Source organism: Bombina bombina, chromosome 1 (assembly GCF_027579735.1).
Source record: "Bombina bombina isolate aBomBom1 chromosome 1, aBomBom1.pri, whole genome shotgun sequence".
Taxonomy (NCBI): Eukaryota; Metazoa; Chordata; class Amphibia; order Anura; family Bombinatoridae; genus Bombina; species Bombina bombina.
In genome coordinates, this window is record NC_069499.1 from 518,765,920 (window position 1) to 518,791,345 (window position 25,426).

Sequence of the window (25,426 nt, forward strand, 5' to 3'; positions counted from 1 at the left end):
ACACTTCTACAGTCCAAAGAAGCTTGATCAGTTATGGTCTTTGTGGAAGGGTAGCAGCCAATAAACCACTTTTTCTGAAGGGAAACAGGGTGAAAAGGCTAAAATATGCTAAAACGCACAAAGATTGGAATAAAGATCAGTGGAAAAGAGTATTATGGAGTGACAAATACAAGTTTGAAATTTTTTGGTCCAGTCATCGACCATATGTGAGATGAAGAGTTGGAGAGAGATTGAAGAATGAGTACTTGCGGCCATCAGTAAAACATGGTGGAGGGTCTGTCCTAGTTTGGCGCTGCATTTCTGTTAGTGGTGTTGGCGATATTGTCCAAATTGATGAAATCATGAAAGCTGAAAAGTACAGACAGGTTTTAATTCATAAGGCCATTCCTCCTGGAAAACGCCTAATTGGGAATGGTTTTATTTTTCAGTATGATAATGATCCCAAGCACACTGCTAATGCAGTGAAATCATATTTGGAGAGAAAAACAGTTGATAAAACATTGACAGTCATTGACTGGCCTCCACAGAGTCCGGACCTGAATATTATAGATAAAGAGAAATAAAAGACAACCTAAATCTAAAGAATAATTCTGGGAAGTGCTATAAGAAGCCTGATATAATATACCAAAAGATTTCTTCAGAGAACTTCAGGACAGTCTCCCCAAAAGAGTTCAAGATGTGCTTAGTGCCAATGGAGGTCACACTAAATACCAACTTTTGCCTGAAGAAGCCATTTTGTTCTGAAAATTGTTTTTTTTTTTTTTGTTTGTTTGTTTTTTTAAATTGTGTACATATTTCCTGTTTTTTCTGTTTGTATCTTAGTAAAGAGACCGGAAAATAAATATGGATGGTCATTAAAATTTTGCTAAAACAACAAAGCTGGTGGTGGCCCAAAACTTTTGCACACTACTGTATTTTTCTTTTTATAAAGGTTTATTTCAATGTCTCTTGAAGATGCAAAAAACAAAATCCAGTATACAATTAAAAACCAAGTATTCATGATATCACTACGCTACATCTGACTGTGCTTCAAATTATTTATGTTGGGGTTCTTTAAATTTTATTACCAGTGCCATGATACCACATACTTTCTCAACCCTATTTTTATACTGAAAATTTCTTAAGTAATATACTACAATATTTCTGAAATGTTTGTCAAAGTGACTAAAATGAGTGTGTACTTTTTATTCCTGATTGCAGGCAAACTTAAAATGTTGTAAAGGTAATAGCACACACACACTTTCATACAACCCGCACACACACACTCAACCCACACCCCACACATACCACACACACTCATACAACCCACACACAAACACTTTTCTTTCATGTAATTGGCAAGAGTCCATGAGCTAGTGACATATGGGATATACAATCCTACCAGGAGGGGCAAAGTTTCCCAAACCTCAAAATGCCTATAAATACACCCATCACCACACCCACAATTCAGTTTTACAAACTTTGCCTCCTATGGAGGGGGTGAAGTAAGTTTGTGCTAGATTTCTACGTTGACATGCGCTTCTCAGCATTGTTGAAGCCCAATTCCTCTCAGAGTACAGCGAATGTCAGAGGTATGTGAAGGGAGTATCACCTATTGAATGCAATGATTTCCCTAACGGGGTTCTATTTCATAGGTTCTCTGTTATCGGTCGTAGAGATTCATCTCCTACCTCCCTTTTCATATCGACGATATACTCTTATACCATTACCTCTACTGATAACTGTTTCAGTACTGGTTTGGCTGTCTGCTATATGTGGATGGGTGTCTTTTCGGTAAGTATGTTTTTTATTACTTAAAGGGACACTGTACCCAAAAATTTTCTTTCGTGATTCAGATTGAGCATGAAATTTTAAGCAACTTTCTAATTTACTCCTATTATCAAATTTTCTTCATTCTCTTGGTATCTTTATTTGAAATGCAAGAATGTAAGTTTAGATGCCGGCCCATTTTTGGTGAACAACCTGGGTTGTCCTTGCTGATTGGTGGATAAATTCATCCACCAATAAAAAAGTGCTGTCCAGAGTACTGAAACCAAAAAAAGCTTAGATGCCTTCTTTTTCAAATAATGATAGCAAGAGAACAAAGAAAAATTGATAATAGGAGTTAATTAGAAAGTTGCTTAAAATTGCATGCTCTTTCTGAATTACAAAAGAAAAAATTTGGGTACAGTGTCCCTTTAAGACATCCCAGCTATGGTTTGGCACTTTATGCATTTATATAACGTTCTAAATAAATGTATTGTACTTATATTTGCCATGAGTCAGGTTCATCTATTTCCTTGTGCAGACTGTCAGTTTCATATTTGGGGAAAATAAACATTTTAAGAAATATTTTTCTTGCCTTGGGTTTAGTCTTTTTTTCAGATTGACTAAAATTTTCTTGCAAATTGCAGGCAGTACTAGGCCCGCGGATGTGCCAAATGCTAGACTTTATTGCGTCATTCTTTGCGCAAGACTTTTTTTGGCGCGAAAGTACGTCCGTTGGCGCAAGTTTGTCATTTCCGGCGTCGTAGTTGATGCCGAGTCCCTTCACAGGGTTGCGTCGTTAGTGACGCAAGTGTCATTTCCGTATGTCGTTGGTGCCAAAAAAATTTCAGTCACGTTGTGCGCCATATATGGCGCCAAATTTTTTCATTATTTATTAACCCATTGCTATTTGCCTCTTGCCTTTTTCTATGTCAGAGGGCTATGCTATTTGCATTTTCTTTCATGTAATTAGCAAGAGTCCATGAGCTAGTGACGTATGGGATATACATTCCTACCAGGAGGGGCAAAGTTTCCCAAACCTCAAAATGCCTACAAATACACCCCTCACCACACCCACAAATCAGTTTTACAAACTTTGCCTCCTATGGAGGTGGTGAAGTAAGTTTGTGCTAGATTCTACGTTGATATGCGCTCCGCAACAGGTTGGAGCCCGGTTTTCCTCTCAGCGTGCAGTGAATGTCAGAGGGATGTGAGGAGAGTATTGCCTATTTGAATTCAATGATCTCCTTCTACGGGGTCTATTTCATAGGTTCTCTGTTATCGGTCGTAGAGATTCATCTCTTACCTCCCTTTTCAGATCGACGATATACTCTTATATATATACCATTACCTCTGCTGATTCTCGTTTCAGTACTGGTTATGCTTTCTACTACATGTAGATGAGTGTCCTGGGGTAAGTAAGTCTTATTTTCTGTGACACTCTAAGCTATGGTTGGGCACTTTTTTATAAAGTTCTAAATGTATGTATTCAAACATTTATTTGCATTGACTCAGGATGTTCAACATTCCTTATTTCAGACAGTCAGTTTCATATTTGGGATAATGCATTTGAATCAATCATTTTTTTCTTACCTTAAAATTTGACTTTTTCCCTGTGGGCTGTTGGGCTCGCGGGGGCTGAAAATGCTTCATTTTATTGCGTCATTCTTGGCGCAGACTTTTTTGGCGCCAAAAAAAATTTCTGTTTCCGGCGTCATACGTGTCGCCGGAAGTTGCGTCATTTTTGACGTTATTTTGCGCCAAAAGTGTCGGCGTTCCGGATGTGGCGTCATTTTTGGCGCCAAAAGCATTTAGGCGCCAAATAATGTGGGCGTCTTACTTGGCGCTAAAAAAATATGGGCGTCACTTTTGTCTCCACATTATTTAAGTCTCTTTATTTATTGCTTCTGGTTGCTAGAAGCTTGTTCACTGGCATTTTTTCCCATTCCTGAAACTGTCATTTAAGGAATTTGATCAATTTTGATTTATATGTTGTTTTTTCTATTACATATTGCAAGATGTCCCACGTTGCAACTGAGTCAGAAGATACTTCTGGAAAATCGCTGCCTGGTGCTGGAGCTACCAAAGCTAAGTGTATCTGCTGTAAACTTTTGGTAGCTGTTCCTCCAGCTGTTGATTGTATTGAATGTCATGACAAACTTGTTAATGCAGATATTTCCTTTAGTAAAGTTCCATTACCTGTTGCTGTTCCGTCAACATCTAATACTCAGAGTGTTCCTGATAACATAAGAGATTTTGTTTCTAAATCCATTAAGAAGGCTATGTCTGTTATTCCTCCTTCTAGTAAACATAAAAAGTCTTTTAAAACTTCTCATTTTTCAGATGAATTTTTAAATGAACATCATCATTCTGATTCTGATAATGGTTCTTCTGGTTCAGAGGATTCTGTCTCAGAGGTTGATGCTGATAAATCTTCATATTTATTTAAAATCAAATTTATTCGTTCTTTACTTAAAGGGCCACTGTAAGTAAATATTTTCTATGCCTGTTACTAACTAACTACCCCAAATACGCTTTTTATCAATAGCATTTCATTAACATATCTCTACCGTATATCAGAAATCTTGTCTGCAAATTTAATTGTTTTCCAAACCCACTCCGTGGGTATCATTTGCTCTGTACCAATCCGTTTACAATACCTAGGTTTCAAAATGGCGGTTTAAACACAAAGTTATTGGTTTAAGTATTTTGAACATGCAGTGCTGAAAATAGTGGGCAGGATAATGTGACATCATCGGCGAATAAAAGATATAACTTTTAGAACGTTATGAAACTTTGTTTTGGAGAAAATATAGGTCAGTAGGTTTTAATTAATGTTTATTAACTTTAATATGTTAGTTGTTTAGCTTAAAAATTATAACAGAAAGTAATCCTTTAAAGAAGTCCTAATTGCATTAGAAATTGAGGATTCTGGTCCTCTTGATACTAAATCTAAACGTTTAGATAAGGTTTTTAAATCTCCTGTAGTTATTCCAGAAGTTTTTCCTGTTCCTGGTGCTATTTCTGAAGTAATTTCCAGGGAATGGAATAATTTGGATAATTCATTTACTCCTTCTAAACGTTTTAAGCAATTATATCCTGTGCCATCTGACAGATTAGAGTTTTGGGACAAAATCCCTAAGGTTGATGGGGCTGTCTCTACTCTTGCTAAGCGTACTACTATTCCTACGGCAGATGGTACTTCCTTTAAGGATCCTTTAGATAGGAAAATTGAATCCTTTCTAAGAAAAGCTTATTTGTGTTCAGGTAATCTTCTTAGACCTGCTATATCTTTGGCGGATGTTGCTGCAGCTTCAACTTTTTGGTTGGAAGCTTTAGCGCAACAAGTAACAGATCATAATTCTCATAGCATTATTATTCTGCTTCAACATGCTAATAATTTTATTTGTGATGCCATCTTTGATATCATTAGAGTTGATGTCAGGTATATGTCTCTAGCTATTTTAGCTAGAAGAGCTTTATGGCTTAAAACTTGGAATACTGATATGTCTTCTAAGTCTACTCTGCTTTCCCTTTCTTTCCAGGGTAATAAATTATTTGGTTCTCAGTTGGATTCTATTATCTCAACTGTTACTGGAGGGAAAGGAACTTTTTTACCACAGGATAAAAAGTCTAAAGGTAAATTCAGGTCTAATAATCGTTTTTGTTCCTTTCGTCACAACAAGGAACAAAAGCCTGATCCTTCATCCTCAGGAGCGGTATCAGTTTGGAAACCATCTCCAGTCTGGAATAAATCCAAGCCTTTTAGAAAATCAAAGCCAGCTCCTAAGTCCTAAGGTGCGGCCCTCATTCCAGCTCAGCTGGTAGGGGGCAGATTACGTTTTTTCAAAGAAATTTGGATCAATTCCGTTCACAGTCTTTGGATTCAGAACATTGTTTCAGAAGGGTACAGAATTGGTTTCAAGATAAGACCTCCTGCAAAGAGATTTTTTCTTTCCCGTGTCCCAGTAAATTCAGCGAAGGCTCAAGCATTTGTGAAATGTGTTTCAGATCTAGAGTTGGCTGGAGTAATTATGCCAGTTCCAGTTCTGGAACAGGGGCTGGGGTTTTATTCAAATCTCTTCATTGTACCAAAGAAGGAGAATTCCTTCAGACCAGTTCTGGATCTAAAAATATTGAATCGTTATGTAAGGATACCAACATTCAAAATGGTAACTGTAAGGACTATCCTGCCTTTTGTTCAGCAAGGGCATTATATGTCTACAATAGATTTACAGGATGCATATCTGCATATTCCGATTCATCCAGATCACTATCAGTTTCTGAGATTCTCTTTCCTAGACAAGCATTACCAGTTTGTGGCTCTGCCGTTTGGCCTAGCAACAGCTCCAATCATTTTTACAAAGGTTCTCGGTGCCCTTCTGTCTGTAATCAGAGAACAGGGTATTGTGGTATTTCCTTATTTGGACGATATCTTGGTACTTGCTCAGTCTTCACATTTAGCAGAATCTCATACGAATCGACTTGTGTTGTTTTTTCAAGATCATGGTTGGAGGATCAATTTACTAAAAAGTTAATTGATTCCTCAGACAAGGGTAACCTTTTTGGGTTTCCAGATAGATTCAGTGTCCATGACTCTATCTTTGACAGACAAGAGACGTCTAAAATTGATATCAGCTTGTCGAAACCTTCAGTCACAATCATTCCCTTCGGTAGCCTTATGCATAGAAATTCTAGGTCTTATGACTGCTGCATCGGACGCGATCCCCTTTGCTCATTTTCACATGCGACCTCTTCAGCTCTGTATGCTGAACCAATGGTGCAGGGATTACACAAAGATATCTCAATTAATATCTTTAAAACCGATTGTACGACACTCTCTGACGTGGTGGACAGATCACCATCGTTTAGTTCAGGGGGCTTCTTTTGTTCTTCTTACCTGGACTGTAATTTCAACAGATGCAAGTCTTACAGGTTGGGGAGCTGTGTGGGGGTCTCTGAAGGCACAAGGGGTTTGGGAATCTCAGGAGGTGAGATTACCGATCAATATTTTGGAACTCCGTGCAATTTTCAGAGCTCTTCAGTCTTGGCCTCTTCTAAAGAGAGAATCGTTCATTTGTTTTCAGACAGACAATGTCACAACTGTGGCATACATCAATCATCAAGGAGGGACTAACAGTCCTCTAGCTATGAAGGAAGTATCTCGAATTCTGGTATGGGCGGAATCCAGCTCCTGTCTAGTTTCTGCGGTTCATATCCCAGGTATAGACAATTGGGAAGCGGATTATCTCAGTCGCCAAACGTTGCATCCGGGCGAATGGTCTCTTCACCCAGAGGTATTTCTTCAGATTGTTCAAATGTGGGGACTTCCAGAAATAGATCTGATGGCCTCTCATCTAAACAAGAAACTTCCCAGGTATCTGTCCAGATCCAGGGATCCTCAAGCGGAAGCAGTGGATGCATTGTCACTTCCTTGGAAGTATCCTCCTGCCTATATCTTTCCGCCTCTAGTTCTTCTTCCAAGAGTGATCTCCAAGATTCTGAAGGAATGCTCGTTTGTTCTGCTGGTAGCTCCAGCATGGCCTCACAGGTTTTGGTATGCGGATCTTGTCCGGATGGCTTCTTGCCAACCGTGGACTCTTCCGTTAAGACCAGACCTTCTGTCGCAAGGTCCTTTTTTTCCATCAGGATCTCAAATCCTTAAATTTAAAGGTATGGAGATTGAACGCTTGATTCTTAGTCAAAGAGGTTTCTCTGATTCTGTGATTAATACTATGTTACAGGCTCGTAAATCTGTATCTAGGGAGATATATTATAGAGTCTGGAAGACTTATATTTCTTGGTGTCTTTCTCATCATTTTTCCTGGCATTCTTTTAGAATTCCGAGAATTTTACAGTTTCTTCAGGATGGTTTGGATAAAGGTTTGTCTGCAAGTTCCTTGAAAGGACAAATCTCTGCTCTTGCTAATCTTCCTGATATTCATTGTTTTGTACAAGCTTTGGTTCGTATAAAACCTGTTATTAGGTCAATTTCTCCTCCTTGGAGTTTGAATTTGGCTCTGGGGGCTCTTCAAGCTCCTCCGTTTGAACCTATGCATTCATTGGACATTAAATTACTTTCTTGGAAAGTTTTGTTCCTTTTGGCCATCTCTTCTGCCAGAAGAGTTTCTGAATTATCTGCTCTTTCTTGTGAGTCTCCTTTTCTGATTTTTCACCAGGATAAGGCGGTGTTGCGAACTTCTTTTGAATTTTTACCTAAGGTTGTGAATTCCAACAACATTAGTAGAGAAATTGTGGTTCCTTCATTATGTCCTAATCCTAAGAATTCTAAGGAGAAATCATTGCATTCTTTGGATGTAGTTAGAGCTTTGAAATATTATGTTGAAGCTACTAAGACTTTCCGAAAGACTTCTAGTCTATTTGTTATCTTTTCCGGTTCTAGGAAAGGTCAGAAGGCCTCTGCCATTTCTTTGGCATCTTGGTTGAAATCTTTAATTCATCATGCTTATGTCGAGTCGGGTAAAACTCCGCCTCAAAGGATTACAGCTCATTCTACTAGGTCAGTTTCTACTTCCTGGGCGTTTAGGAATGAAGCTTCGGTTGATCAGATTTGCAAAGCAGCAACTTGGTCTTCTTTGCATACTTTTACTAAATTCTACCATTTTGATGTGTTTTCTTCTTCTGAAGCTGTTTTTGGTAGAAAAGTACTTCAGGCAGCTGTTTCAGTTTGAATCCTCTGCTTATATTTTCAGTTTTTTTCATTATAAAATTTAAACTATTTTGGGTGTGGATTATTTTTCAGCGGAATTGGCTGTCTTTATTTTATCCCTCCCTCTCTAGTGACTCTTGCGTGGAAAGATCCACATCTTGGGTAGTCATTATCCCATACGTCACTAGCTCATGGACTCTTGCTAATTACATGAAAGAAAACATAATTTATGTAAGAACTTACCTGATAAATTCATTTCTTTCATATTAGCAAGAGTCCATGAGGCCCACCCTTTTTGTGGTGGTTATGATTTTTTTGTATAAAGCACAATTATTCCAATTCCTTATTTTTTATGCTTTCGCACTTTTTTCTTATCACCCCACTTCTTGGCTATTCGTTAAACTGATTTGTGGGTGTGGTGAGGGGTGTATTTGTAGGCATTTTGAGGTTTGGGAAACTTTGCCCCTCCTGGTAGGAATGTATATCCCATACGTCACTAGCTCATGGACTCTTGCTAATATGAAAGAAATTAATTTATCAGGTAAGTTCTTACATAAATTATGTTTTTTTCCCATTCCTGAAACTGTCATATAAGGAAATTGATAATTTTGCTTTATATGTTGTTTCTTCTTTTACATTTTGCAAGATGTCACAATCTGATCCTGTCTCAGAAGTATCTGTTGGAACTTTGCTGCCTGACATCGGTTCTACCAAAGCAAAGTGCATTTGTTGTAAGAGTGTGGAAATTATATCTCCGAATGTCATTTGTAATAGTTGTCATGATAAACTTTTACATGCAGACAATATATCCATCAGTAATAGTACATTGCCGGTTGCAGTTCCTTCAACTTCTAATGTACATGATATACCTATGAACTTTAAAGAATTTGTTACTGATTCTATTCAGAAGGCTTTGTCTGCATTCCCGCCTTCTAATAAATGTAAAAGGTCTTTTAAAACTTCTCATAAGGTTGATGAAATTTCAAATGACCGACAACATACTGAATTATCCTCCTCTGATGAGGGTCTATATGATCCTTCCTCAGATATGGACACTGACAAATCTACTTATTTATTTAAAATAGAGTATATTCGTTCTTTGTTAAAGAAGTGATTACTTTGGATATTGAGTAAGCAAGTCCTCTTGACGTTAAGACTAGTAAACGTTTAAATGCTGTTTTTAAACCTCCTGTGGTTACTCCAGAGGTTTTTCCTATTCCTGATGCTATTTCTGATATGATTTCTAAGGAATGGAATAAGCCAGGTACTCCTTATATTCCTTCTTCAAGGTTTAAAAAATTGTATCCTTTACCAGCAATTTCTATAGAGTTTTGGGAAAAGATCCCCAAGGTTGATGGGGCTATTTCTACTCTTGCTAAACGTACCACTATTCCTATGGAAGATAGTACGTCTTTTAAAGATCCTTTAGATAGGAAACTTGAATCTTATCTAAGGAAAGCCTATCTATATTCAGGTCATCTTCTCAGGCCTGCAATTACTTTGGCTGATGTTGCGGCTGCATCATCTTTTTGGTTGGAGAATTTAGCGCAACAAGAATTGGATCCTGACATGTCTAGCATTGTTCGCTTACTGCAACATGCTAATCATTTTTATTTGTGATGCCATTTTTGATATTATCAAAATTGATGTTAGATCCACGTCTTTAGCTATTTTATCTATCTAAGTCTAGATTACTATCTCTTTCTTTCCAAGGTAATAATTTGTTTGGTTCTCAGTTGGATTCTATTATTTCAACTGTTACTGGGGGAAAGGGAGTTTTTCTGCCTCAGGATAAAAAACCTAAGGGTAAATCTAAGGCTTCTAACCGTTTTCGTTCCTTTCGTCAAAACAAGGAACAAAAATCTAGTCCTTCCCCCAAGGAATCTGTTTCCAATTGGAAGCCTTCCTTAAATTGGAATAAATCCAAGCCTTTTAAAAAACCAAAGTCAGCCCCTAAGTCCGCATGAAGGTGCGGCCCTCATTCCAGCTCAGCTGGTAGGGGGCAGGTTAAGGTTTTTCAAGGATGTTTGGATAAATTCTGTCCAAAATCAATGGATTCAGAGCATTGTCTCTCAAGGGTATCGAATAGGATTCAGAGTAAGACCTCTTGTGAGAAGATTTTTTCTCTCAGGCATCCCAGCAAATCCAGTAAAAGCTCAAGCTTTCCTGAAGTGTGTTTCAGACCTGGAGTCTTCAGGGGTAATCATGCCTGTTCCTTTTCAAGAACAAGGTTTGGGGTTTTATTCAAATCTATTCATTGTCCCAAAGAAGGAAAATTCATTCAGACCAGTTTGGGATCTGAAAATTTGAATCGTTATGTAAGAGTACCAACTTTCAAGATGGTGACTATAAGGATTATTCTGCCTTTTGTTCAGCAAGGACATTATATGTCTACAATAGACTTGCAGGATGCATACCTTCATATTCCGATTCATCCAGAACATTATCAGTTCCTGAGATTCTCTTTTCTAGACAAGCATTACCAATTTGTTGCTCTTCCATTTGGCCTAGCAACAGCTCCAAGAATCTTTTCAAAGGTTCTGGGTGCTCTACTATCTGTAATCAGAGAACAGGGTATTGCAGTGTTTCCTTATTTGGACCATATCTTGGTACTAGCTCAGTCTTTACGTTCTGCAGAATCTCACACTAATCAACTAGTGTTATTTCTTCAAAGACATGGTTGGAGGATCAATTTACAAAAAGTTTCTTGATTCCTCAGACAAGGGTCACCTTTTTAGGTTTCCAGATAGATTCAGTGTCCATGACTTTGTATGCTGAATCAATGGTGCACGGATTATACAAAGATATCACAATTAATATCCTTAAATCCCAATGTTAGACACTCTCTGACGTGGTGGTTAAATCACCAGCATTTAGTTCAAGGTGCTTCCTTTGTTCGGCCAACCTGGACTGTGATCACTACAGATGCAAGTCTTTCAGGTTGGGGAGCTGTTTGGGGATCTCTGAAAGCACAAGGGGTTTGGAAATCTCAATATTTTAGAACTCCGTGCAATTCTCAGAGCTCTTCAGTTTTGGCCTCTATTGAAGAGAGAACCGTTCATTTATTTTCAGACAGACAATATCACAACTGTGGCATATGTCAATCATCAGGGTGGGACTCACAGACCACAAGCTATGAAAGAAGTATCTCGGATACTAGCTTGGGCGGAATCCAGCTCCTGTCTAATCTCTGTGGTGCATATCCCAGGTGTAGACAATTGGGAGGCGGATTATCTCAGCCATTAGACTTTACATCCAAGGGAGTGGTCTCTCCATCCAGTTGTGTTTTCTCAGATTGTTCACATGTGGGGTCTTCCAGAGATAGATCTGATGGCCTCTAATCTAAACAAGAAACTTCCCAGATACCTGTCCAGGTCCAGGAATGTTCAGGCGGAAGCAGTGGATGCGCTGACACTTCCTTGGTGTTATCATCCTGCTTACATTTTCCCGCCTCTAGTTCTTCTTCCAAGAGTGATCTCCAAAACTATCATGGAACAATCGTTTGTGTTGCTGGTGGCTCTAGCATGGCCACACAGGTTTTGGTATGCAGATCTTGTTCGGATGTCCAGTTGCCAACCTTGGCCACTTTTATCTCAAGGTCCGTTTTTCCATCTGGATCTCAAATCATTAAATTCGAAGGTATGGAAATTGAACGCTTAGTGCTAAGTCATAGAGGTTTCTCTGACTCAGTGATTAATACTATGTTGCAAGCTCGTAAATCTGTCTCTAGAAAGATTTATTATCGAGTTTGGAAGACTTACATTTCATGGTGTTCTTCTCATAAATTCTCTTGGCATTCTTTTAGAATTCCTAGAATTTTACAGTTTCTTCAGGATGGTTTGGATAAGGGTTTGTCTGCAAGTTCTTTGAAGGGACAAATCTCTGCTCTTTCTGTTTTATTTCACAGAAAGATTGCTAAACTTCCTGATATTCACTGTTTTGTACAGGCTTTAGTTCGTATTAAGCCTGTCATTAAATCAATTTCTCATCCTTGGAATCTTAATTTGGTTTTGAAGGCGTTACAGGCTCCTCCATTTGAGCCTATGCATTCTTTAGACATTAAACTACTTTCTTGGAAAGTGTTGTTCCTTTTGGCTATCTCTTCTGCTAGAAGAGTTTCTGAGCTGTCTGCTCTTTCTTGTGAATCTCCATTTCTGATTTTTCATCAGGTTATGGGGGTTTTGCGGACTTCATTTAAATTTTTACCTAAGGTTATGAATTCTAACAACATTAGTAGAGAAATTGTTGTCCCTTCTTTGTGTCCTAATCCTAAGAATTCTTTGGAAAGATCTTTGAAATATTATGTTGAAGCTACTAAAGATTTCCGGAAGACTTCTAGTCTATTTGTTATATTTTCTGGTCCTAGGAAAGGTCAGAAGGCTTCTGCTGTTTCCTTGGCTTCTTGGTTAAAGCTTTTGATTCATCAAGCTTATTTGGAGTCGGGTAAGACCCCGCCTCAGAGAATTACAGCTCATTCTACTAGATCAGTCTCCACTTCATGGGCTTTTAAGAATGAAGCTTCAGTTGATCAGATTTGCAAAGCGGCAACTTGGTCCTCTTTGCATACATTTACTAAATTCTACCGTTTTGATATATTTGCTTCTTCAGAAGCAGTTTTTGGTAGAAAAGTTCTTCAGGCAGCTGTTTCAGTTTGATTCTTCTGCTGATGTTTTTAGTTTTTTTTTGTTTTTAAAAGAATAAACTTATAATTTGGGTTGTGGATTATTTTTTTCAGCGGAAAATGGCTGTTTTTATTTTTATCCCTCCCTCTCTAGTGACTCTTGCGTGGAGTTCCACATCTTGGGTATTGATATCCCATATGTTACTAGCTCATGGACTCTTGCCAATTACATGAAAGGAAACATAATTTATGTAAGAATTTACCTGATAAATTAATTTCTTTCATATTGGCAAGAGTCCATGAGGCCCACCCTTTTTATGGTGGTTATGATTTTTTGTATAAAGCACAATTATTTCCAAATTCCTTTGTTGATGCTTTCTACTCCTTTCTTTATCACCCCACTACTTGGCTATTCGTTAAACTGAATTGTGGGTGTGGTGAGGGGTGTATTTATAGGCATTTTGAGGTTTGGGAAACTTTGCCCCTCCTGGTAGGATTGTATATCCCATACGTCACTAGCTCATGGACTCTTGCCAATATGAAAGAAATTAATTTAGCAGGTAAATTCTTACATAAATTATGTTTTATACAGCACACAAACCCTCTTGTATGATGCACACAGCCCACACCCAAACACACCCTCTCGTATGACACACACACATACACACCACACACTTTCAAACAGCACACACAAACTCCACACCTAGTAATGGGTCCCTACCCGTGGTTTGAAGAGCCCTGGTTTTATCTTGCTTTGTTTCACATTACTTGGCACACTTCACTTTGATACCGTTTGGCTAATTTCTGATACATGTTTTATTTAATGGTGGTTCATTTTTTTGAAGTGTGACATTTTAGCAGTGGTTTACTTACCCCCAGATTACAAATAGAGCACCAATTAATGAGCCAGCTTGAGCGTTAACTGTGCTAGAAGTAAGCATTTTGCGCGCTTTGGTTTGCGCTCAAATGCAAAAAGTCAAACTTAGAATATCACGTGCACGTTCATGTATTCCCCCATAGATGTCAATAGAGCAAAAAATTTGGGGGAAAACCTAACATCCTACATGCACGCAAACCTGGCCACATATTAATATTTTACATTCCATTGTTCTTCACATAGCAGAATATGTTATCTGTTCATAAATAAATATTTCTACATATATCTGATGTTGGAGATTGAATGCTTAATTCTGTATAAGCATGGTTTTTCTGAGTCGGTCATTGAGACCATGATTCAGGCTCGCAAGCCTGTTACTAGAAAGATTTACCATAAGATATGGAGTAAATATCTTTATTGGTGTGAATCCAAGGGCTACTCTTGGAGTAGAATTAGAATTCCTAGAAGTATATCTTTTCTTCATGAAGGCCTGGAGAAGAGATTGTCTGAAGGGTCAGATTTCTGCTTTATCAGTTTTACTACATAAACGTTTGGCAGATGTGCAATCTTTTTGTCAGGCCTTGGTCAAAATCAGACTTGTGTTTAAGTCTGTTGTTCCTCCTTGGAGCCTTAACCTTGTTCTTAAAGTTTTACAGCTGGCTCCGTTTGAGCCGTTGCATTCCATAGACATTAAATTGTTATATTGGAAGGTTTTGTTTCTTGTTGCTTTATCTTCTACTCGAAGAGTCTCGGAACTCTCAGCTTTGCAGTGTGATTCCCCTTATCTTATTTTTCATGCCGATAAGGCGGTTGTTCGTACTAAGTTAGGTTTCCTTCCTATGGTTGTTTCTAATAGAAATATCAATCAGGAAATTGTTGTCTCTCTGTGTCCAAATCTTTTTTCTTCCTAAGAACGTTTGTTACACAATTTGGATATTGTACGTGGTCTTAAATTCTACTTACATTCGACTAAGGATTTTCGCCAGTCTTCTTTGTCTTTTTCTCTGGGAAACGTAAATTTATGCTTACCTGATAAATTTTATTTTTCTCTTGTAAGATGTATCGAGTCCACGGATTCATCTATACTTGTGGGATATTCTCCTTCCTAACAGGAAGTGGCAAAGAGAGCACCCACAGCAGAGCTGTCTATATAGCTCCTCCCTTAGCTCCACCCCCCCAGTCATTCTCTTTGCCTGCTTAACTGCTAGGAAGGGTAAAGTGAGTGTGGTGACAAAAATGTTAGTTTTTATTTTCTCAAGCAAAAGTTTGTTATTTTAAATGGTACCAGTGTGTACTATTCACTCTCTGGCAGAAAAGGGATGAAGATTTCTGCAAGGAGGATGATGATCTTAGCACTTAGGCTGAGGAGTACAGGAAAGCTTCAGTTGGGGGAACGGTTTGCATGCTAAGCTGCATTGAGGTATGTTCAGTCAATTTTTTTCTAGACAGACTGTGATAATTCTAGAAAAGGCTGACAATATCCCCATGAGGGAAGGGTAAGCTGTATTCAGACACTTAATAGAAAGAATCCCAGCTTACATTAAGGGCTCCTTTGTTACTGGTTGGCACTTATGGGAAAAACGTTTTTTTCTGTTGAATACTTAACGTTTTTTGAGGGACTTTAAGGGGTCTTTGAGGCTTGTTTAAGGGTTATTAACCCACATGGCTAGTTTAGAAACAATTTGGTGTGTTTCTTTTAGGCCCCACTGACAGCAAGTGAGGTGGGAATTGGCCTATTTTCACGTCTTAGTTGCGCAGTTTCTTTTACTTTGAAGACATCCAGCTGCTTCTCCAGAGGGTCCTGCTGTGTTTGAGGGCCTAAAAGAAGTTTTTTCCCCACAAATCTATCCTAAAGGGCAGGTAGGCGCCACAGCAGAGCTGTGGCAAGGTGCTGAATGTTTTTATACCGGTTTTTGACGTTTTGTCAATCCGGTTTTTACATTAAGGGGTTAATTATTTGGCTGGCTGTGCAAACTTACTAAGGCTTTATGATTCTACTGTAAACATTTCGTAAAGTTTACTGCTTTTTTACACTGTTTTGCAGAGTTTGTGCATCTTTTTTTTTCTTAAAGGCACAGTACTGTTTTTTTCTAAGTATTATTTACTTTAAATCAAGTGTTTTCCAAACTTGCTTGTTTCATTACTAGCCTGTTTAACATGTCTGACACCAAGGAAAATCCTTGTTCGATGTGTTTAGAAGCCATTATGGAACCCCCTCTTAGAATGTGTCCCACTTGCACTGATATGTCTATAAATTATAAAGAGCATATTATAGCACTTAAAAATATAGCAATAGATGATTCTCAGACAAAAGGAATTGAGGGTTTGCCATCTAGCTCTCCCCAAGTGTCACAACCGGTAACGCCCGCACAAGTGATGCCAAGTACCTCTAGTGCGTCGACTTCATTTACTTTACAAGACATGGCCACAGTTATGAATACAACCCTCACAGCGGTTTTAGCTAAACTGCCTGGTTTACAAGGAAAGCATGACAGCTCTGGGTTAAGAACAACTGCTAAGCCTTCTGACGCTTTAGTAGCCATATCCGATATTCCCTCACAATGTTCTGAAGTAGGGGTAAGGGATTTGCTATCTGAAGGAGAGATTTCTGATTCAGGAAAGACGCTCCCTCAGACAGATTCTGATATGACGGCCTTAAAATTTAAGCTTGAACACCTCCGCTTGTTGCTCAGGGAGGTATTAGCGACTCTGGATGATTGTGACCCTATAGTTGTCCCAGAGAAATTGTGTAAAATGGACAAATACTTAGAGGTTCCTGTTTACACTGATGTTTTTCCAGCCCCTAAGAGGATTGTAAATATTGTTACTAAGGAGTGGGATAGACGAGGTATACCGTTCGCTCCCCCTCCTGTTTTTAAGAAAATGTTTCCCATATCTGACACCATACGGGACTCGTGGCAGACGGTTCCTAAGGTGGAGGGAGCTGTTTCTACTCTCGCTAAGCGTACAACTCTACCTATCGAAGACAGTTGTGCTTTCAAAAATCCTATGGATAAAAAATTAGAGGGTCTCCTAAAGAAAATTTTTGTTCATCAAGGTTTTCTTCTCCAACCTATTGCGTGCATTGTTCCTGTAACTACTGCAGCTGCTTTCTGGTTTGAGGCTCTAGAAGAGGCTCTTCAGATGGAGACTCCATTAGAGGATATTATGGATAGAATTAAGGCCCTTAAGTTGGCTAATTCTTTCATTACAGATGCCGCTTTTCAACTGGCTAAAGTAGCGGCAAAGAATTCAGGTTTTGCCATTTTAGCACGCAGGGCGTTATGGCTTAAGTCCTGGTCTGCTGATGTGTCATCTAAATCTAAACTTTTGAACATCCCTTTCAAAGGAAAGACCCTATTCAGGCCTGAACTGAAAGAGATTATTTCAGAAATCACTGGAAGGAAAGGCCATGCCCTCCCTCAGGATAAAGTAAATAAAATGAGGACCAAACAAAATAATTTTCGTTCCTTTCGGAACTTCAAGAGTGGTCCCGCTTCAGCTTCCCCTGCTGCAAAGCAAGAGGGGAATTTTGCCCAATCCAAGTCAGTCTGGAGACCTAATCAGGCTTGGAACAAGGGTAAACAGGCCAAGAAGCCTGCAGCTGCCTCCAAGACAGCATGAAGGGGTAGCCCCCGATCCGGGACCGGATCTAGTAGGGGGCAGACTCTCTTCGCTCAGGCTTGGGCAAGAGTTGTTCATGATTTTTGGGCTTTAGAAATTGTGTCCCAGGGATATCTTCTGGAATTCAAAGACTCCCCCCCCCCCAAGGGGGAGATTTCACATTTCTCAATTGTCTGCAAACCAGACAAAGAGAGAGGCGTTCTTATGCTGTGTAGAAGACCTACATACCATGGGAGTGATCCGCCAAGTTCCAAAAGCGGAACAAGGGCTAGGGTTTCCAAAAAAGAGGGAACTTTCAGACCAATCTTGGATCTCAAAATTCTAAACAAGTTCCTCAGAGTACCATCATTCAAGATGGAGACTATTCGGACTATTCTACCTCTGATCCAGGAGGGTCAATATATGACTGCCGTGGACTTAAAGGATGCGTATCTACACATCCCTATTCACAGAGATCATCATCATCAATTCCTCAGATTCGCCTTTCTGGACAGGCATTACCAGTTTGTGGCCCTTCCCTTCGGGTTGGCCACGGCTCCCAGAATTTTCACAAAGGTGCTAGGGTCCCTTTTGGCGGTTCTAAGACCGCGGGGCATAGCAGTAGCACCTTATCTAGACGACATCTTATTTCAGGCATCGTCTTTACAGCTAACCAAGTCTCACACGGACATTGTGTTGGCTTTTCTAAGATCTCACGGGTGGAAGGTGAACATACAAAAGAGTTATCTCTTCCCTCTCACAAGAGTTTCTTTCCTAGGGACTCTGATAGACTCGGTAGAAATGAAAATATTTCTGACGGAGGTCAGAAAATCAAAACTCTTAACCACTTGCCGAGCTCTAAATTCCATTCCTCGGCCATCAGTGGCTCAGTGTATGGAGGTAATCGGACTCATGGTAGCGGCAATGGACATAGTTCCTTTTGCACGCCTACACCTCAGACCACTGCAACTATGCATGCTAAAACAGTGGAATGGGGATTATGCAGATTTATCTCCTCAAATACATCTGGATCAGGAGACCAGAGATTCTCTTCTCTGGTGGTTGTCTCAGGACCACCTGGCTCAGGGAATGTGTTTCCGCAGGCCAGAGTGGATCATTGTAACGACAGATGCCAGCCTGCTAGGCTGGGGTGCAGTCTGGAACTCCCTGAAAGCACAGGGCTTATGGTCTCGGGAGGAAACTCTCCTCCCGATCAACATTCTAGAACTGAGAGCGATATTCAATGCACTTCAGGCGTGGCCTCAGCTAGCTGCGGCCAAATTCATCAGATTTCAGTCGGACAACATCACGACTGTAGCTTATATCAATCACCAAGGAGGAACACAGAGTCCTCTAGCGATGATGGAGGTAAACAAAATAATCCGATGGGCGGAGACTCACTCTTGCCATCTTTCAGCAATCCATATCCCAGGGGTAGAGAACTGGGAGGCGGATTTCCTAAGTTGTCAGACTTTTCATCCGAGGGAGTGGAAGCTCCATCCGGAGGTATTTGCCCAGCTAACTCAGCTATGGGGCACACCAGAATTGGATCTGATGGCGTCCCGTCAGAACGCCAAGCTTCCTTGTTACGGGTCCAGGTCCCGGGATCCCCAGGCGGTACTGATAGATGCTCTAGCAGTGCCTTGGTCCTTCAATCTGGCCTATGTGTTTCCACTGTTTCTTCTCCTCCCACGTCTGGTTGCCAGAATCTAGCAGGAGAGAGCTTCGGTAATTCTGATAGCACCTGCTTGGCCAAGCAGGACTTGGTTTGCAAACCTAGTGGACATGTCATCTGTTCCACCGTGGACTCTGCCAATGAGGCAGGACTTTCTAATCCAAGGTCCATTCAAGCATCCAAATCTAATTTCTCTGCGTCTGACTGCTTGGAGATTGAACGCTTGATTTTATCAAAGCGTGGTTTCTCTGAGTCGGTCATTGATACCATGATTCAAGCTAGAAAGTCTGTCACCAGGAAAATCTATCATAAGATTTGGCACAAATATCTTTATTGGTGAGAATCCAAGGGTTACTCATTGAGTAAGATTAGGATTCCTAGAATATTGTCTTTTCTCCAAGAAGGATTGGAGAAGGGATTATCAGCTAGCTCCTTAAAAGGACAGATATCTGCGTTGTCTATTCTTTTACACAAGCGTCTGGCAGATGTCCCAGACGTTCAAGCGTTTAGTCAGGCTTTAGTCAGAATCAACCCTGTATTCAAACCTGTTGCTCCGCCATGGAGCCTAAACTTAGTTCTTAAAGTTCTTCAAGGGGTTCCGTTTGAACCTATGCATTCCATATATATTAAGCTTCTATCTTGGAAAGTTCTGTTTTTAGTAGCTATCTCTTCGGCTCGAATAGTTTGAGTTATCTGCTTTACAGTGTGACTCACCTTATCTTGTTTTCCATGCAGATAAGGTGGTTTTGCGTACCAAACCTGGATTCCTTCCTAAGGTTGTTTCTAATAGGAATATCAATCAGGAAATTGTTGTTCCTTCGCTGTGTCCTAATCATTCTTCAAAGAAGGAACGTCTGTTGCACAATCTTGATGTTGTTCGTGCTTTAAAGTTCTACTTACAAGCAACCAAAGATTTCCGTCATACATCTTCATTGTTTGTTGTTTATTCTGGCCAAAAAGCTACGGCTACCTCTCTTTCCTTTTGGCTGAAAAGCATCATCCGTTTGGCTTATGAGACTGCTGGCCAGCAGCCTCCTGAAAGGATTACTGCTCATTCTACTAGAGCAGTGGCTTCCACATGGGCTTTTAAAAATGAGGCTTCTGTTGAACAGATTTGTAAGGCGGCGACTTGATCTTCGCTTCATACTTTTTCCAAATTTTACAAATTCTATACTTTTGCTTCTTCGGAGGCTATTTTTGGGAGAAAGGTTCTACAAGCAGTGGTGCCTTCCGTTTAAGGTCCCTGTCTTGTCCCTCCCTTCATCCGTGTCCTAAAGCTTTGGTATTGGTATCCCACAAGTATGGATGAATCCGTGAACTCAATACATCTTACAAGAGAAAACAGAATTTATGCTTACCTGATAAATTTCTTTCTCTTGTGATATATCGAGTCCACGGCCCGCCCTGTCTGTTTAAGACAGGTAGTATATTTTTATTTAAAAAACTTCAGTCACCTCTGCACCCTATAGTTTCTCCTTTTTCTTCCTAGCCTTCGGTCGAATGACTGGGGGGGTGGAGCTAAGGGAGGAGCTATATAGACAGCTCTGCTGTGGGTGCTCTCTTTGCCACTTCCTGTTAGGAAGGAGAATATCCCACAAGTATGGATGAATCAGTGGACTCGATACATCACAAGAGAAAGAAATGTATCAGGTAAGCATAAATTCTGTTTTTTCCGGATATAATGAGTCTACGACCCCACCCTTTATTTTAAGACATTTGTTCTTTTGACTATAACCTGAGGCACCTCTACACCTTGTATTACTCCTTTTTCTCCATTTCCATTCAATGACTGGAGGTTTTGGGTAAGGGAGTGATACTTAGCAGTTTAACTGTGATGCTCTTTACCTCCTCCTGCTGGCCAGGAGTGATATTTCCAACAGTAATTACTGAAGCCGTGAAAGAAATATATTTATTAGGTTAGCATAAATTTTGGTTATGCAAAACTGGGGAATGGGTAATTAAGGGATTATCTATCTTTTAAAACAGCAAAAATTCTGGTGTTGACTGTTTCTTTAATTCATGTGTGTGTGCATTTTTTAACATCGGTATACCTTTTTGTTCCCTATATAGCTGTGCTCTACTGAAGTGACTTGTGAATCAGCCAGTGTTATGGCAGCAACTTTGGCAAATGGTGGCTTCTGTCCAATAACAGGTGAAAGGGTCCTAAGTCCCGAGGCTGTCAGGAACACGCTAAGCTTAATGCACTCCTGTGGAATGTATGACTTCTCCGGGCAGTTTGCTTTTCATGTAAGGTTTAGAATGTTTATTTAGAAGCCTGTACATACTATGTGTAAATACAACACACACAAAAATAAACTGCTGAAGTTTTTATTAGAGTTGGAATCAATAAATGTTGGTTTCCCAAACAACCATAGTCTGCGCAGTCCACTCTAGTCAACTAATGTCAGCGTCTCTCTGCGACCAGGTCCATGACAATGTATTGCAGAAACTCAGATTTGGTAAAATTTGTTTGGAGACAAAATAAATCAAGTGTAAATGCACTTTTGTTTGAAATTTTATTTTATTTGTAGCAAGCAGGTGTATAATTATTTTTTTTTTTGTTTCCTTAGTACTCTTCAGAAATAGTGTACAATGAGAAAGATATTTTATAAATATATCAAATTACAATTTACATTTTTTGCAATTATTTTCCTAAAACAGGTCATGCATATACTGTATTGTTTGTTAATCACAATTGGATATTACCATTTTCTTCATAAATGGAAAGAGTTCACAGCTGCATTCATTACTTTTGGGATTTCAGAACCTGGCCACCAGGAAGAGGCAAAGACACCCCAGCCAAAGGCTTAAATACTCCTCCCACTCCCCTCATCCCCCAGTCATTCTTTGCATTTCGTCCCAGGAGGTTGGCAGAGAAGTGTCAGAAGTTTTCGATAGTCTCTTATAGAGGGTAGTACTCTTCGGCATCGGACTGGAGTTTTAAGTAGTCCTGTCAGCCTCTCAGTGAGAGCGTGGGTGAAAGTTAGAGTCCAGAGTCATATTAACAGCTCCACAAGCAATCCTCGTTGACGAGTTTCGCTGCCTGCTTTTTTTCTCTCAAGTCCATGGCAGAAGCGACGCTACTATCTGTCACACTTGAAGGGCCGTGTTCCTGTTCCACGGCGTAGATTCCAGTAAGATTGTTTAATTTTACTTTCATCATGGATGTATTGTAATTTCAACTGTTTATCCGAGAGGGGCTACAACCTTTTGGGGATATCTTTAACATAGGGTCTCAGTGAGGCTCCTTTTTGTATCTAGGAATCGAGGGTTAATATCTCCTGAGGGGGGTTATTGAACAGGGGGGCTTATAATCATGTTTGTTATGTGATTCTGTCTGCTACTTTGTAGTGTTGCTTCGGCTCATGGCTATTTTTGAACATAACGGCCTATGTCTAGTGACGCGGCCTTTACAGTCGGGCACGCTTTTGCATGGACTGCACGGTTTACCTTGTGACTCCATTTCCGCATTCCTGACCGTGTGGCAATGGTGATATCCTGGTCTGCTGGTGTCTGGTTCTCTGGAAGTGGTGACTGCCCCAGCCATTGGGGGTGTAAGGTGCCATTTCGATTTTTCCTATTGGTCCATTTTTTATTCAGTGTCCCAGTTATGGAGGATTCTGATTTTTTGGAGACGGATGTCTCTGATTCAGACTCTACTTCTTGCAAAGAATATGAATTTTGCCGGGTGATACATGCCCATCAGTTATGTTCTGAATGCCATTTCTTCTGTTAAGTGTGATCAGTCCACGGGTCATCATTACTTCTGGGATATTACTCCTCCCCAACAGGAAGTGCAAGAGGATTCACCCAGCAGAGCTGCATATAGCTCCTCCCCTCTACGTCACTCCCAGTCATTCTCTTGCACCCAACGACTAGATAGGATGTGTGAGAGGACTATGGTGATTTTATTTAGTTTTATTTCTTCAATCAAAAGTTTGTTATTTTTAATAGCACCGGAGTGTGTTATTCCTTCTCTGGTAGAATTTGAAGAAGAATCTACCAGAGTTTTTTTTTCTATGATTTTAGCCGGAGTAGTTAAGATCATATTGCTGTTTCTCGGCCATCTGAGGAGAGGTAAACTTCAGATCAGGGGACAGCGGGCAGATTAACCTGCAAAGAGGTATGTAGCAGCTTTTATTTTCTGACAATGGAATTGATGAGAAAATCCTGCCATACCAATATAATATCATGTATGTATATTTTACATTTGAGTATTCTGGGGAATGGTACTTCACTGGAATTACACTGTGTATATAAGACTTTAGCCTATTTGCAAGCAACAGGCTTTTTAATAACTCTTAATTTATGTTAAACGTTTTTGCTGGAATGTAAAATCGTTTTCATTTTCTGAGGTACTGGGTGAATAAAATGTTTGGGCACTATTTTTCCACTTGGCAGTTGCTTGATCTAATTCTGACAGTTTTCTGATCTCTCTCACTGTTGTGTGTGAGGGGGAGGGGCCTTTTTTTGGCGCTTTTGCTACGCATCAAAAATTTCAGTCAGAAGCTCATTGTTTTTTCCTGCATGTTCCGGTTCATCTTACAGAACTCAGGGGTCTTCAAAGCTTGTTTGAGGGAAGTAATCTTCACAACAGAGCTGTGAGATTGTAGTTGACTGTGATAAAAAAACGTTTATTCTTTAACTTTTTTATGCCATCAGGGTTAGTTATTCTTTGCTAATGGGAACAAGCCTTTGCTAAAATTGTGTTTTGTTTTTACAAAGTTTGATGCTGTAACCTTTTCAGTTTATTGATTTCAACTGTCATATATCTTTCTGTGCTTCTTAGGCACAGTACGTTTTTCATTGTATTTTACTTGAATAATATTTCCAAGTTGCAAGTTTAGTTGCTAGTGTGTTAAACATGTCTGATTCAGAGGATGAGACCTGTACTATTTGTGCTAACGCCAAAGTGGAGCCCAATAGAAATTTATGTACTAACTGTATTGATGCTACTTTAAATAAAAGTCAATCTGTACAAATTGAACAAATTTCACCATACAACGAGGGGAGAGTTATGCCGACTAACTCGCCTCACGTGACAGTACCTGCATCTCCCGCTCGGGAGGTGCGCGATATTGTGGCGCCCAGTACATCTGGGCGGCCATTACAAATAACATTACAAGATATGGCTACTGTTATGACTGAGGTTTTGGCTAAATTACCAGAGCTAAGAGGCAAGCGTGATCACTCTGGGGTGAGAACAGAGTGCGCTGATAATGCTAGGGCCATGTCAGATACTGCGTCACAACTTGCAGAACATGAGGACGGAGAGCTTCATTCTGCGGCTGACAGTTCTGATCCAAACAGATTGGATTCAGATATTTCAAATTTTAAATTTAAGCTGGAAAACCTCCGTGTATTACTAGGGGAGGTGTTAGCGGCTCTGAATGATTGTAACACAGTTGCAATACCAGAGAAAATGTGTAGGTTGGATAAATATTTTGCTGTACCAACAAGTACTGACGTTTTTCCTATACCTAAGAGACTAACTGAAATTATTACTAAGGAGTGGGATAGACCAGGTGTGCCGTTCTCACCCCCTCCGATATTTAGAAAGATGTTTCCAATAGACACCACCACACGGGACTTATGGCAAACGGTCCCTAAGGTGGAGGGAGCAGTTTCTACTTTAGCTAAGCGTACCACTATCCCGGTGGAGGATAGCTGTGCCTTTTCAGATCCAATGGATAAAAAGTTAGAGGGTTACCTTAAGAAAATGTTTGTTCAACAAGGTTTTATATTGCAACCCCTTGCATGCATTGCGCCGGTCACGGCTGCAGCGGCATTCTGGATTGAGTCTCTGGAAGACAACCTTAGTTCAGCTACTCTGGACGACATTACGGACAGGCTTAGAATCCTTAAGCTAGCTAATTCATTCATTTCGGAAGCCGTAGTACATTTAACTAAACTTACGGCTAAGAATTCCGGATTCGCCATTCAGGCGCGCAGAGCACTGTGGCTAAAATCCTGGTCAGCTGATGTAACTTCTAAGTCCAAATTACTTAATATACCTTTCAAAGGGCAGACCTTATTTGGGCCCGGTTTGAAAGAAATTATCGCTGACATTACAGGAGGTAAGGGCCACGCCCTGCCTCAAGACAGAGCCAAACCTAAGGCTAGACAGTCTAATTTTCGTTCCTTTCGGAATTTCAAAGCAGGAGCAGCATCAACTTCCACTGCTCCAAAACAAGAAGGATCTGTTGCTCGCTACAGACAAAGCTGGAGACCTAA

The 25,426-nt window shown here is 39.9% G+C and overlaps 1 protein-coding gene across 3 annotated transcripts in view; it reads left to right on the plus strand.

The window, feature by feature from the left end:
- Positions 1-25,426, plus strand: part of GLS (glutaminase) — a 1,045,544-nt gene that overhangs the window by 724,160 nt on the left and 295,958 nt on the right. For all 3 annotated transcript variants that reach the window (XM_053698626.1, XM_053698625.1, XM_053698624.1), the window contains exon 12: positions 21,263-21,439. In XM_053698626.1, coding sequence (XP_053554601.1) covers positions 21,263-21,439 — 177 coding nt within the window. The remainder of the gene's footprint in view (positions 1-21,262; positions 21,440-25,426) is intronic.